The sequence below is a fragment of the Phacochoerus africanus genome, chromosome 2 (genome assembly GCF_016906955.1).
Source record: "Phacochoerus africanus isolate WHEZ1 chromosome 2, ROS_Pafr_v1, whole genome shotgun sequence".
NCBI lineage: Eukaryota > Metazoa > Chordata > Mammalia > Artiodactyla > Suidae > Phacochoerus > Phacochoerus africanus.
In genome coordinates this window covers 208,964,279-208,980,389 of record NC_062545.1, presented here as the reverse complement: position 1 = coordinate 208,980,389, position 16,111 = coordinate 208,964,279, and the positions used below count along the sequence as shown (strand labels likewise).

Here is a 16,111-nt window from a genome sequence, read left to right as displayed (position 1 = left end):
ATAAAATAAAACAAAGCTCAAGTTTTTGAACACTGGGCTTCTGTGAGATGGTTCTTAATGACGTAGAAAACCACTGACTGATCACCTTCTCGATCAGTGTTGCTTTCCTAATATTGAATCATATGTGTTCTTAAAATTATGAAACATTTTTCTGTTGGATAAAAATGGCCAAATATGCCTTTTGTGCTTATGATGTAATTAAACTGAATTTAAACAATCTCTGTGTTTGTCATTTTACATGGATAGTATTGTAAGACAAGTAATGACAGATTATGGCCTGCCTAGCAGAGGGAAAACTAAATTACATGACTTTTATTAAGGCATAAATAAACCTATTAACCATTATCTGGAATACCAATTAGTAGAAAGAATGCTGACAATTTTATTTATCAACATTAAACACAATTATTAATTATAGACCTGATGAATCTAGTGGTAATCAGGCCATGTTGGATATGCTGGGACCTTAAGTCCATTATATGAGAGAGATGATTACCAGAATCCTATGGGGAAATGAATAATTGTAGTTATAAAATTTTAATTGCCTTGGAATAAGGCAAATCATATTTTCTTGTCTGAGGATATAAATAGTATGACATTAAGGTAACAAGCTTCAGTAGTTGTAAATAGAAAATGAATTTGTTAGGTTTTTAAACAAAGAAAAGAGTGATGATGAATTTTAGTGTCATAGTGTTCAGTATGAATGACATAATGTAAATACATGCAGATTTTCTTTAGATGCATTATTTAGTAGGTGAGCTATTTCCTGCGTAATGAAAATTGACATGGGAGGGGACTTTTTAAATGGAATACTATACGTGGATGGGAATTATATAATTGGAAAAATATTTTCATTGTGTTGTGGTTGGCAGAGTTGTGAAATGAATAAGAGACAATTCACATTTTTCTATCTTTTTTCTTTTTCTTTGAAGATCCAAATTCCAGAATTTGTGGCCATTTACTTATAGGGGCAGCCAAGAATTCTTTTGCAAAACTCATGGATAAAATTAGTCTGGCAATGGACAGTATGCCTTTGCACAGCAATAGAAGTATTACATATGTAGAAAAAGATTCCCTGGTTCAGAGGCTGGCTCGTGGACTTCATAAAGTAAACACCTTGGCCTTGAAGTATGGGCTACGTGGCCATGTGCCCATTTTGGTATGTATGCAATTTTTCAGTAAATAGGGGTTTTGGGACTTGAAAACTTAATTCTGAATCAGATTTTTTTGTAGTTCAAATTAGTTGTATATGAGTATATGTAGATTTCTCTTTGCATGTAATTGTTTAACATAATAAATAAACTCATTTCCAAAAAAGTGTCCAAAATATTGAAATAAAAGTTCAGACGTGAGTTCAGAATTTACTGTTCTCTACAGGTGTACTGCAACAGAATTGTTTGAGACATAAAGAATTACCTATTCCATTTTCTAGCCATCTAGATTATTTCTTCATATGAGCCAAATTATTGCTCACATAAAAAATAAAGCTTTCACTTATAAGTTTTAGCAAGAGTTGGTGCTATTTTCTGTGGACACTGTTACATTTAATTTTGTAAAATGGTCATTGCTCTGGACTTACTAGTAAATCTGTAGTGATTCCTCATAACATTGCTTTTTTTTGGCAATAGAAAAGCACAGCCTCATTACAGAAGCAGATATTTGGATTTACACAAAGACTGCATGCAGCAGAAGTGGAGCGCCGCTCACTGCGCTTAGAGGTTGCAGAATTCAAACGAAATGTGAATGAAATGAAAAAGGAGCTCGACAAAGCCCAGGGTCTCCAAATGCAATTAAATGAATTTAAGCAGTCTGTAAGTATATGTAATTTAAAACACGATGACTTTGGTTAGCTTTCCTCTGAAATTAAATATATTTTATCTTATATATTTATATATATTTAATATCAGAGAGCAAAATTTTGTTTTCCTTAACTTTTTAATGTCTTATTTTTCAAATTATCAAAATCCCATTGATAGGATCTCTTTTCTTTAGAAAACTTCCCTTCTGAAATGACCCAACAATATTATATTATACCCTTCAAACTTGCTATGACACTAGAACTTAAATGTTCTCACTGCAAAAAAGAAGTAATACTTATGTGACTTAATAGGGATGTTAGCTAATGCTACAGTGGCAATTGTTTTGTGGTGTAGGAGTGTATCAATTCAATACATTGTACATCTTAAACTTAGGCAGTGATGTATGTCAATTAATTAAAAGCACAGCATCATTAAAATCATCTCAATTAAAAAAAAAATGAAGAAAAAGGAAGTTCCCATTGTGGCTCAGTGGTGATGAGCCCAACTAGTATCCATGAGGATGTGAGTTTGATCCCTGGTCTTGTTCAGTGGGTTAAGGATCCAGCATTGCCATTAGCTGTGGTGTAATGTCATACACCTGGCTTGGATCCTGAGTTGCTGTGGCTGTAATCTAGGTTGGCAGCTGCAGTTCTGATTAGACCCCTAGGTAACTTCAGTATGCCTAGAGAACTTCAGGGAACTTCAGTATGCCATACCTGCAGCCCTAAAAAGCAAAAACAAACAAACAAACAAACAAAAAGAAGACATGAAGGAAAAGAGTTGTCCCAGATGCTTAAAGCTGTACCGTGCCTGTGTCAGCAGAATTCGTAGCCCTGGTGACAATGATAAATTTGTAATTAAGATGGTTAACTGCTATAGCAAATAAACTTTGGTTGAATAGCTGGCTCACAGGAAAAGCAAAAAATGTGTTCCAAGAAATGTTTAGTGTGAATTACTTCTACTCAAGGATAGAAATAAAGATAGGATTAATTGAAGTAATAACTGAAGAAATGAGATATGTAATTTTTATATCTGACATACAATTGTATGTATCAAGTTACAAAGTGGTGATTTCTAACATGTAATGACCATATTGACCATGTATCAGGCACTGACCCTAAGCACTTTAGGGTGTTTGATTCATTTAGTCCTTTCATATCAAAAATGGTTCAGTAATATTATCTTTATTTTACATATGAGGAATATAGGACACAGAACAGCTATGTAACTTTCCCAAAGTCACATAGTTAGTAAGTAGAAATGACAGTATTTGAATCTTAGTATTCTGGCTCCAAAACTAATGCTTTTAACGACTTCACTATAGTGGTTAATGTCCATATCTAGCCATTTTAATAAAGGATTATTTTACTAAAAACAGAATAGATGGAAAAATGATACTGTTTTCCTCTTAAAAATTAGGGAATGTGCCTGCAACCTTCATTTTTCATTTACTTCAGGCAAAGTATATAGGAGGAAAATAAAATAGCTTCTTATAGTTGGTCTACAATTGAAACATAAAGGGAAACATCCTGCCCACCAAAAGGGATTCAGTACTTATGTTGTTTTGGAATACTTTGTTCATCTACTGACAGTTGTTATTAACAGTTAACTCCCATGATTTTTTTTTTTACACACTCTCATTCTTTTTCTCCATTGCTATACTTGTTTGACTCTATTTATTTGCACGAAAGTGAACAAAATTGTGCCATTCTCTGGGAGGGATAGATGGACAAGAGAGAGGCCAACATTAGCTAAGTTTTTAGGTGAAGGAGAAATTTTTGGAAGAGTAGGCAAAAGTCCTGTGAAAATCTGGGGATCTTAATTGATAGAAATCATGTGGATTGCTAGGGACAGAATGTTCTGATGGCAAGGAGTAATCATTTAAAACAACGTAACAGATAAAAGGTAGAAGTACAGAAATATCTGTTCACAAGACCCACAGGAGTGCTGTGACATCTGGCAGTCAAGGGATGTTAAGAACTTGAAATGGACCTGGAGTGCTGAGAGGAGGCTGTTAGACTTGATGTTTAGAAAGTAGAGGGTTTGGTTGTAATAGGACAAGATAGAGGGTGAGGCAGCTGTTAAGAAGGAGCTAAAAAAAGTAAGCGTTCCTTAAAATTTAAACATGGTACAGTGTCAGTAATCTGTTACATAGATGTCATCTTTACTAGATGACACTCAGATAATGAGGCAACTTTCCCTGTGTGCCTTATGAGCATTCTTATTACTTTGTATTAACTTAGGTAGATTATTAGATATTTATTTTTTATGCTATTCTGTTGCCTTTTAAATTTCATCAGTGTTGAGGAATTCATTATATATGCCTTTGAAAAGGGCAAATCCTAGCAAAAAATAGTTGTTTCCGAGGGGTAACAGGCAAAGTACATGGTGCCAAAGTAAAACTAAGTGCTCTTGTACTGTGATACAGAAAGGACCCATGTAATAAACTTATCCTCAGACTTACTTCCAGCAAGTTTTTCTCTTTACATGAATGGCATGCTTGGTGTTATTGGTCTCTGAGGAAGTCCAATTAACCATAGTTGCATTTTTGTTTAATTTGTCGGAAAACTCATAAAAGTCCACATTCAATTGTAATAGTTTACACATTCCAAATGCCTAAAATCAATGGGATTTTTGGTCTGCCTCCCTATCCCCAGATTTTTAAAAAATTTTAAATCAGTTGGCTTTATATTTGTGTTAATTATATTAATCCACCTCAAATTTTTTACAACAATGGGAAAGTTATCAATCTTAGATAGATATACACTTAGTGTAAGTCAGTAACCTGCATGATTTCTTTTAATTTTCCATGTGCATTTCTCAGGTTACCCACCATTTGTGAAGCATTCCTATTCTTTGTACCTCAAGATGAAGAGGCCCTTTATCATTTGTTGTAACTAATTTTCCTTTGTTTAAATATTTTGCACAGGAGATAATACAGGTGTCTTCTACCCTGGATTCCACATGCCCCTGTCACTAGTTATTCCAGGGCCAAGTGCTCTGCTCTTCAGAGCAGTTAGGATATTGTAAAAGTTGTGTTGTCTATTAAGGTGCAGAGTTTTATTGACAGGTGTTTATATATGAATACATATTCTTTCATTCAACAAATATTTACTGAGTACCTACTGAGTGCCAGACACTCTTCTGTGTGTTGAGTGAGCAAGCTGAATGAGGTCCCTGCCCCATGGAGCTCCCATCCTTAAATATGTGGTTGGTGGAAGGGTGAGGACAGGTAATAGAAAAGTAAACAACTATATGAGATGAATTAGATAATAAAAATGGCTGTGAAGGAAGTATAAGAAGATGGCATGATGATGTGGGTGGTGGTGGGAGGCAGGGAGTCGTGGTCTGGTAAGGGCTCTGCAAGGAGAGTGTTTGACGAGGAAAACCTGAATGGGTTATGGTAACATACACTGAACAAAGACTTGCAGATAATCATTTAAAAGCATAGGAACTTATTAAAAGCTTTAATTTCCACAATCATTATCTTTATAAAAAGTGCTAATATATCAATGTTTAAGCTGAGCATTGTGGATTTACTTAGAACTTCAAATGTTTCCTGAGATTTTATTTGACTAAAAATGATACCTTTGGGAGTATATAGCTGTCATGCTTGAACAATCAGAGTGAAATTGTTTATCTTGATTTATGAAATTAAGAAAAACAAATTGTACTTTTGTCATATATCAGACATTTAGAAATGTGTTATATGCTAGCAAATACTTTTGAAGATTAAATGATACAACAATACAGTTAGCTTAAAATTAATTTTTTTCCTTTTTTTCAGAAATTGATCACCCATGAGAAGTTTGAAAGTGCGTGTGAAGAACTGAATAATGCGTTACTTCGGGAACAGCAGGCTCAAATGCTATTGAATGAACAGGCACAGCAACTACAGGAGTTGAATTATAGACTTGAGTTACATTCCAGTGAGGAAGCTGACAAAAACCAAACTCTTGGAGAAGCTGTTAAGGTAGGAAAAAATCCATTGCGTGATGGTTTATATCCTCCAGGTGTGGGTCTTTGAGGAAATCATGTGTATCTCTTGAATGGGGAAGAGATCCCAAGATATGAAATTTTATTCTATAAGAGCTTATAAGGATGGAATGAAACATTGCTCTGGGACCTCAATTTCAAGCTTGCATTCCCAGGTACTAAGAATGTAGAAGTTGGCTTTGCTAGTTGGAACCAAGAGGAGATTTTTCTAGTAATAATTTTATTCCTTTTTTTTTTTTTTTAGGGCCTCACCTGGGGGCGGCACATGGAAGTTCCCAGGCTAGAGGTCAAATCGGAGCTGTAGCTGCTGGCCCAAACCACAGCCACAGCAGTGTGAGTTCGAGCCGCATCTGTGACCTACACCACAGCTCACGGCCATGCCGGATCCTTAACCCACTGAGTCAGGCCAGGATTGAACCCGCATCCTCTTGGATACTAGTCAGGTTTCTTACCACTGAGCCACGACTTAAACTCTTTAGTAATAATTTTATTTTTTGTTTCACTTGTCTTCCTTATTTCTTCCTTTCTTCAGTTCTTTTCTCTTTTTTGTTTTAGAAAGACATTGAAAATCCAGATTCTTCTGGATTTGAAAGGTTTTTGGGCATGTGTCTCCCTAATTCCTTTATACATGTGTATTTGAGAAGGAGTTGGGGTTTGGTTGGGAAGAGTGGTTTTCCCTGTCATTTATCTGTGGGAAAGGTATTTAGAAGGGAAAAAAGTTATTATAAAATAGTTGTCATTTAGAAAACATCATTAATGGATTTAGGACTAAAGTATATTTTGGAAATGTTGGCTGTAAAACGTAATGGAATTTTAGTTTATGATTTTAATACTAGTGAGGTTATACACACTGGAATGGAACAACTAATTCCAGGAAAACCAATGTGATATAACACAGCCTAGATAGCAGGTATCATGTATCATACCTAATACAGTAAGCAGCTCAGAGTTGGTATAAAATTTATTACACAAATAATACATATTTAATAGCTAAATACTAATACAATACTAATAATTAAATGGCCAGAGTTTATTGAGAACTTCCTGATTGACAAGCATTGTGCTAAATACTTTATAAACAATTATTCCATGTAATGCTTACACAAACTCTGTGGGGTTATTCTCATTTTGTAATGAGAAAAATGAAATACAAAGAGGCACATAATTTGTACAACATTAGTAGATTATGGACCTAGGGAGTCAGATTTTACATCTGCCTTCCTAATCACCACATTAAATATATTACTGATGGATAGCATACATATGCTGGGCTCTGTGCTGCGGTCTCTGCATGAAATGCTTTGTTTCATTCTTAAACTACCCCTGTGAAATAGGTACTATTATTGTTCCCATTCTTTTTTGGTTAAATCGAGAAAGTTTAATGGACTTGGTCAGGGTCTCCTGGCCTGTGCATATTGAAACTGGAATTTAGTTGTTGTTTTTTTTTTTAAATTTTGAGTTATAAACCTAATTTCCTAGGTTAATTAGATTTTAGATTTATTTCAGTTTCCCTTTCTTTATAATTTTCCCTTTTTTTTGCTAGTATAATTCTAATATAAACAAACCCTGTAGCTAACTCTATACATTTTTGTGATTATTTCTTCAGAATTAATTCCTTGATGAAGAATTAGTAGGTCTAGAGCCACATGTTTTGAAGTGTAAATGTTATCAATTGGCCTATGGCAGATTTTTACTTTTTCTCTTAAAATGCCTGAGAATTTCACTTTTTACCCAAACTAGCTATTACTATTAATTTTCTTTTACCAGTTTGATCAATATATCATTATTATTCAGATTTGTGTTTCTTTCATTACTAGTTAAGTTGAACATTTTTATAATTATATTGGCCACTATGTTGTTGACTGAACAACATTTTTATGCTTCATGTCCCATTAATAGATAAAATAATTATACATGCTTTGAAAAGGCATTTAATTCATAATGGAGTCTTCTCTTTTTGAAATACCTTGTAGTTGTGTTTAGGTTTAGTATTTTCCAACAGATAAAAAGCTCTTCATATTAATTTTTTAAAATGCCAGTAGCTGACAAAATATTGTTGTCAGGAGTGGAGAATTGTTTAATTACTATTGTTTAATTAGAACTAGCAGGTGTAATGTGAAAATGCTCTCTTGTGGGAGGCAGCATGGTTCAGTGGAAAAAGCACTGGCCTTAGAATAAGTGGTTGTAAATTAAAGTCCCAGTACTGTCGTTGCACAAATAACTTAACCATTCGGAGGGAGTTCCTGTCGTGGCTGAGCAGAAACGAATCTGACTAGTATCCATGAGGACACAGTTTCAATCCCTAGCCTCACTCCGCGGGTTAAGGATCCAGCATTGCTGTGAGCTGTGGTGTAGGTGGCAGATGCGGCTTGGATCCAGCATTGCTGTGGCTGTGGTGTAGGCCGGCAGCTGTAGCTTTGAATGCACCCGCAGCCTGGGAACTTCCATATGCTGTGGGTGCATCCCTAAAAAGACAAAAACAAAAAACAAACAAAGAAAAACTTAACCATTCTGAGCCTCAGTTTCCTCTTCTGAAAAATTAAGTATAAGGATGCTTAAGTTACAGAATTTTTGTAAGAGTTAATTAAGATATCATTTGACAGTAAGTATATGCTTGGAAAATACTTTTGTGCTTTTCAGTAATAAATAGTTTTTTGTGTTGTATATAATTTCTTTAAAAAAATTATATTGCTGCTGCTTCTGTATAAAAACAAAATAAGATCATGAATAGAAGATATGGAAAATACAGAAGAGAAATGGGTTACTCATAACTTACTTGACACCACTGTTGATATTTTTGGGTTTTGTTTATTATAAACAGAAAAATAATTAAAGTTTTTATAAATCTTCTTGCTCAGAATGGCCTTCCTTTATGATACAGCTATACTTTGGATTAAACACTTTTTTTTTTTTTGTCTTTTTAGGGCCACACAATGGAGGTTCCTAGGCTAGGGGTTGAATCAGAGCTACAGCTGTTGGCCTAAGCCTCAGCCCCAGCAATGCCAGATCTGAGCCGAGTCTGCGACCTACACCATGGCTCATGGCAACCCTGGATTATTAACCCACTGAGCAAGGCCAAGAATCGAATCCGCTTTCTCAAGGATACTGATCAGATAGTTTCCCCTGAGTCACGACGGGAACTCCAACACTTGGTTTATTACAGCAGTGCATTAAAGAGTAAAGGAAATCTCCAAGGGCAAATAACAAACAACACCAACAAACCCCAATGAAGATTACAGTTAACACTGTGAACAGTTAGTTGATGGGCTTATCCTGCAGACAGATACCAAACCCAAACCCACTTCTGGAAGTAGAAGACTAAGATTTGGGTACCACCAGTAGATTGGGCCTTGAATCCTTGACTCTCACATTAAGGAGTCAAGCCAAATTACCCGAATGGGGTAATTTCAGTTAGTAGTGTCTAAATAAGAGCTAAGATAAAATTTTCTCAGGAGGAAACCTTGCCTAGTTTAGTTCCTTCAAGAGCTTCCACAGACTAAGCTCAACTGAATAACTGGCTTATGAATAAATGTAGCGATACATTGCTCTTACACTCAGCCACGTAGCTAAACATCTTTGAAATTCTAATAATACTTTACCTGTACTTTCTAGGGTTTTCTATGTAGAACATCATATTATTTGTTCTAACATTTTTGTTTATTTTCCTTGCCTTACTGCCCTGGCTAGGATACAATGTTGAGTAGACGTGGACACAGCAGGCATCCTTACTTTGTTCTCAATCTTAAGAATTTTTCTAACATTTCTCTGTTAAGAAGTCAGGTATAGATTTTTATAAGTTACTATAATTTGATAAATCTTACTGGGTTAAGGGAGTTATCTTCCAAGATTATGCATAATTAAAAAATCATAACAAAAAGAAAAAGAAAGAAAAAAAATCATATGGGATGTTGGGTATTGTCAATATATATGCATCTCCTCAGATAATTGTATGGTTTTTCTCTCGTATTCTATTAGCAAGTTGGATTATATCAGGAATTGGCAAACTATAGCCCACAGCCTGTGTTTGTATGGCTTGTGAGCTGAGAATAATTTTTACATATTTAAAGGATCATAAACAACAAACAAACAAAGCCAAAGAAGAGTAAGTGACAGACTACATGTAGCACACAAAGCTTAAAAACTCAATGGAGAATTTGAACATTGAGAATAGACATTGGTGAAAAGATATTAGTGAATTGGAAGTTAGCTGAGGAAAAAATATACATGGCTCAGTGCATTTTGACACATGTTTACATGTGTGTAAGTACCACCATATTCAAGATATAGAACATTTTTTTATCCCCCAAATTTCTCTTGTACTCTTTTCCATTCAGTTCCCCTTTTTAATCCTCCCTCTACTCTAGCCTGGCAACCGCTCATCCAGTATTACTATAGATTAGGTTTGCTTTTACTTGAGTTTCACATAAATGGAATCAGACAATATGTATCTTTGATTTCTTTCATTTGGCTTAACATTTTTTTTTAGATTCATCTATGTTGTTTCTTTGTATTGTTGATCAGTATTGCCTTATATAGATTTACAGCACTTTGTTTATCCATTCACCTGTTGATAGACATTTAGATTGTTTCCATTTAGGGCTATTTTGATTAAAGCTGTTAAGAACATTCTTGTACGTGTCCCTAGGTGGACACGTATCTTGACCATTCTTGGGTAATACCTAGGAGTGGAAATGCTGGGTCATATGGTAAAAGAAAGTTTAAATTTTTAAGAAATTTGCAAAGTCTTTTTCCAAAGAAGATGCAGGATTTCACATTTTCAATGGCAGCTAAATGTGAGTTTCATTGGCTTCATATCCTGTCAAATACTTGGCACTGCTTGTCTTTTAAATTTTATCTGTTCTAGTGGATGTGTAGTGGTACCTTTTGGTTTTAATTTGTATTTCACTGCTGACTAATTATGTTAAGCATCTATTACTGTACTTATTATTATTGGTTATTCATATGTCTTCTTCATGAAATATATGCTCAAATCATTTAATATTTTAAACTTTGGGTAGTTTATTTTCTTATTCCATTGCAAGAATTATTTCTATTTCTGTATAAAAGTCCTCTGTCAGATGTGTATTGAGAATATTATCTTCCACTCTGTGATTTACCTTTTAATTTTCTTAATGGTATCTTTCAAGTAGGAAAAGTTTTAATTTTTGGAGAGTTTTAAATGTAATGGTTCATTTTTGTCATTTATCTATGAAATGTTTGCTTACTCTGATGCAGAAAAGATTTTGGCCCATGTTCTCCTTTGGAAAATTTATTTTTTTAGTTTTAGGTAAAATGCTTTAAGTCATTTTGACTTGATTTTTATAAGTAGTTTGATGTAAGGATTGAAGTTTATTTTTTTCATATAGATGATAAATTGTTTGAGTGCCATTTGTTGAAAGGACTATCCTTTCTCCCTTCAGTTACCTTGGTCCCTATATTCAAAATCACTTGTGTGTGTTTACTTATTTACTTTTGGACTTTATTTTTGTGACAGGCATCTTTGTGTCTGTCTTTATGCTAATTCTATATCAATGTATTTATGTACCTTTATAGGAAGTTTTGTAAGTCATATTTTTAAGGTACTATAAATTTTCCACTTCTTTTTCAAAATTGTATTGACTATTTTAGGTCTATTGAATTTCCATACAAAATTTAGAATCAGTTTGTCAGTTTCATGTAGGACATCAAATTTATTGGTGGATGTGTAGTGGTACCTTTTGGTTTTAATTTGCTTATAATATTTCATCATTATACTTTTTAATGTTTATGGGATCTGTTTTTTGTTTGTTTGTTTGTTTTGTTTTTTTGTCCTTTTGCCATTTCTTGGGCCGCTCCTGTGGCATATGGAGGTTCCCAGGCTAGGGGTCCAATCGGAGCTGTAGCCTCTGGCCTATGCCAGAGCCACAGCAACGCGGGATCTGAGCCGTGTCTGCAACCTACACCACAGCTCACGGCAACGCCAGATCTTTAACCCACTGAGCAAGGCCAGGGATTGAACTCGCAACCTCATGGTTCCTGGTCAGATTCGTTAACCACTGAGCCACGACAGGAACTCATGTTTATGGGATCGGTTTTGATAATCCCTCATTTATTCCTAAACCGGTAATTTATGTTTTCTTTCTGGTTTTTTTTTTTTTTTTTTTTGCTTTGGTTAGGGGTTCATCAGTTTTGTTGTTCATTTCAAAGAACAAGTTTTGGCTTTGTTAACACTACTGTTTGTTTTCTATGATACTTATTTCAGTTTGTATCTTTATTATTTCCATCCTTATATACACTTTGGGTTAAATTTTCTCTTCTCTTCCTGTTTTATTTTATTATTATTATTATTATTATTATTTTTAGTAGTTATTTCCCCAATACAATTTTTTTCTACTGTACAGCATGGTGACCCAGTTACACATATATGTACACATTCTATTTTTGCATATTATCATGCTCCATCATAAGTGACTAGACATAGTTCCCAGTGCTACACAGCAGGATCTCTTTGCTAATCTATTCCAAAGGCAATAGTTTGTATCTATTAAACCCAAGCTCCCCAACCACCCTACTCCCTTCCTCTACCCCTTGGCAATCACAAGTCTATTCTGCTAGTCCATGATTTTCTTTTCTGTGGAAAGATTCATTTGTGCCTTATATTAGATTCCAGATATAAGTGATATCTTTTCTGTGGAAAGGTTCATTTGTGTTGTATATTAGATACCAGATATGAGTGATATCATATGGTATTTGTCTTTCTTTTTCTGACTTACTTCACTCAGGATGAGTCTCTAGTTCCATCCATGTTGCTGCAAATGGCATTATTTTGTTCTTTTTTACGGCTGAGTAGTATTCCATCGTGTATATATACCACATCTTCCTAATCCAATTGTCTGTCGAAGGACATGTGGGTTGTTTCCATGTCTTGGCTACTGTGAATAGAGCTACAGTGAACATTCAGGTCCATGTGTCTTTTTTAAGGGAAGTTTAGTCCAGATATATGCCCAAGAATGGGATTGCTGGGTCATGTGGAAGTTCTATGGATAGATTTCTAAGGTATCTCCATACTGATTTCCATAGTGGTTGTACCAACTTACATTCCCAACAACAGTGCAGGAGGGTTCCCTTTTGTCCACACCCCCTCCAGCATTTGTTATTTGTGGACTTATGAATGATGGCCTTTCTGACTGGTGTGAGGTGGTATCTCATGGTAGTTTTGATTTGCATTTCTCTAATAATCAGTGATGTTGAGCATTTTTTCATGTGCTTGTTGGCCATCTATGTATCTTCCTTGGAGAAATGTCTATTCAGGTCTTTTGCCCATTTTTCAGTTGGGTTGTTGGCTAATTTTTGCTGTTGAGTTGTTCTAAGTTTCTTGTGTATTCTAGAGATTAAGCCCTTGTCAGTTGCATCATTTGAAACTATTTTCTCCCATTCTGTAAGTTGTCTTTTTGTTTTCTTTGTGGTTTCTTTTGCTGTGCAAAAGCTTGTCAGTTTGATTAGGTCCCATTAGTTTATTTTTGCTCTTATTTTTGTTGCTTTGGGAGATTGACCTGGGAAAATATTCATGATGTTGATGTCAGAGAGTGTTTTGCCTATGTTCTCTTCCAGGAGTTTGATGGTGTCTTGTCTTACATTTAGGTCTTGGAACCATTTAGAGTTTATTTTTGTGCATGGTATGAGGGTGTGTTCTAGTTTCATAGATTTGCATGCAGCTGTCCAGGTTTCCCAGCAATACTTGCTGAAAAGTGTCTTTTTCCCATTTTATGTTCTTGCCTCCTTTGTCAAAGATTAATTGACCATAGCATAGGTGTCTGGGTTTATTTTTGGGTTCTCTATTCTGTTCCATTGGTCGGTCTGTCTGTTTTGGTACCAATACCACACTGTCTTGATGACTATGACTTTGCAATATTGCCTGAAGTCTGGGAGAGTTATGCCTCCTGCTTTTTTTTTTTTTTTTTGGCAAGTGGCCGCCTCTGTGGCATATGGAGTGCCCAGGCTAGGGGTCGAGCCACAGCCACTGTAGAAGCAATGCTGAATAGTTATGTTGTGAGCCACACGGGAAGTCCCTCCTGCTTGGTTTTTGTTCCTGAGGATTGCTTTGGCAATTCTGGGTCTTTTGTGGTTCCATCTAAAGTTTTGGATTGTTTGTTCTAGTTCTGTGCAAAATGTCATGGGTAATTTGATAGGGATTGCATTGATCTGTAGATTACTTTGGGTACTGTGGCCATTTTACAATATTAATTTTTCCAACCCAGGAGCATGAAATATCTTTCCATTTCTTTACTTCTTTAATTTACTTGATTAATGTTTTATAGTTCTAGGCATATAAGTCTTTTACCTCCTTGGTCAGGTGTATTCCCAGGTATTTGATTTTTGGGGGTGCAATTTTAAAAGGTATTGTATTTTTGTATTCCTTTTCTAATGTTTCATTGTTAGTATACAGAAATGCGACAGATTTCTGAATGTTAATCTTATATCCTGCTACTTTGCTGAATTTGTCGATCAGTTCAAGTAGTTTTTGGGTTGAGTCCTTAGGGTTTTCTATATATATTATCATGTCATCTGCATAGAGTGACAGTTTTACCTCTTCTCTTCCAATTTGGGGACCTTTTCTTTTGTTTGTCTGATTGCTGTGGGTAGGACTTCCAGTACTATGTTAAATAACAGTGGTGAGAGTGGGCATCCGTGTCTTACTCCAGATTTTAGTCGGAAGGCTTTCTTCAGCTTTTCTCCATTGAGTATTATATTTGCTGTGGGTTTGTCATAAATGGCTTTTATCATGTTAAGGTATGTTCCCTGTAGGCCAATATCTTTGATGAATGTAGACACAAAATTCTCAACAAAATTTTAGCCATCCGAATCTAACAGCATGCATAAAAGATCATACACCACGACCAGGTGGGAGTCATCCCAGGTACACAAGGATGGTTCAACATACGCAAATCAATCAACATCATACACCACATTAACAAAAGAAAAGTCAAAAACCACATGATCATCTCAATAGATGCAGAGAAAGCATTTGAAAAAGTCCAACATCCATTCATGATAAAAATTCTTTTCCTAACTGTTAAGGGGTAAATTTATTAGATCAGAGATGAGCAAAGAATCACCCATAGGTCAAATCTAGCCCCCCATCTGAAATATAAAAATTTTTTGAATGCTGCCATGCCCATTTATTGAATATTGTCTATGGCTGCTTTTATATTACAATGATAGAGTTGCAGCAGAGACCATATGGCCTTCAATACCTAAAATACTTGGTACCCAGACCTTTAGAGGTGTTGAGTATTTTTCAGAGGTTATTAAAAATCTCTGCTATTGATTAATTAGGTATTCTTCTTTGTTTTATTTTTTAGGGGATGCTCTAATATTTTTAATATGCTTCCTGGGTAGCTCAGTGTATCTTCAAATGATATTTTACTATTTTTTTGGTCTTTTGTATTTTTAGGGCCACACCTGTGGCATATGGAGGCTCCCAGGCTAGGGGTCTAATCAGAGCTACAACTGCTGGCCTATGCCACAGCCACAGCAATGCTGGATCCAAGCCACATCTGTGACCTACACCACACTTATGGCAACACAGGATCCATAACCCACTGAGCAAGGGCAGGGATCGAACCAGCAACCTCATGGTTCCTAGTTGGATTTGTTTCTGCTGTACCATGATGGGAACTCCAATATTTTACTATTTTATGTATAATGTAAGAATCTTACGGTATTACACTTTCATTTCTTTTTTTCCATTGTCTTTATTTCTCTTGTCATAGATTTTACTTTTACATTTTATAAACCCCACAATTCATTGTTAGTATTTTTGCTTTAAATAGTACATTTTTAAAGAAATTAAAATAAGAAAACAATTGTCTTTCCTCAGTGCTCACATATTTACCATATATGAACCATATTTATTTTTTTTTCTTTGCTTCTTTTAGGGTTGCACCTGCCACATATGGAAGTTCCCAGGATAGGGGTCAAATTGGAGCTGCAGCTGCCAGACTATACCACTACCACAGCAACACCAGATCTAAGCAGATGTCTGCGACCTACACCACAGGCTCATGGCAATGCCAGATCCTTAACCCACTGAGCGAGGCCAGGGCTTGAAACCACATCCTCATGGATATTAGTTGGGTTTATACCCTTATGAGCCACAATGGGTACTCCCCATATTTCTTTTTTATAAGAATCTATTTTCACCTAGTATCATTTTCTGCTTGAAGAACCTTTTTAGCATTTTGTATGGTGCATGTTTTTATTTTTGAAGAGTAGTCAGTTTTTAGCCATATGGGTAACTACATTTTGAGAACTACTGGTGTTAAGTTCTGTGAAGA

At 35.3% G+C, this 16,111-nt stretch overlaps 1 protein-coding gene across 5 annotated transcripts in view; it reads left to right on the top strand.

The window, feature by feature from the left end:
• Positions 1-16,111, top strand: part of CCDC171 (coiled-coil domain containing 171) — a 356,155-nt gene that overhangs the window by 200,382 nt on the left and 139,662 nt on the right. For all 5 annotated transcript variants that reach the window (XM_047767619.1, XM_047767618.1, XM_047767620.1 and 2 more), the window contains 3 exons: positions 933-1,159; positions 1,629-1,811; positions 5,587-5,772. In XM_047767619.1, the coding sequence (XP_047623575.1) occupies positions 933-1,159; positions 1,629-1,811; positions 5,587-5,772 (596 nt within the window). The remainder of the gene's footprint in view (positions 1-932; positions 1,160-1,628; positions 1,812-5,586; positions 5,773-16,111) is intronic.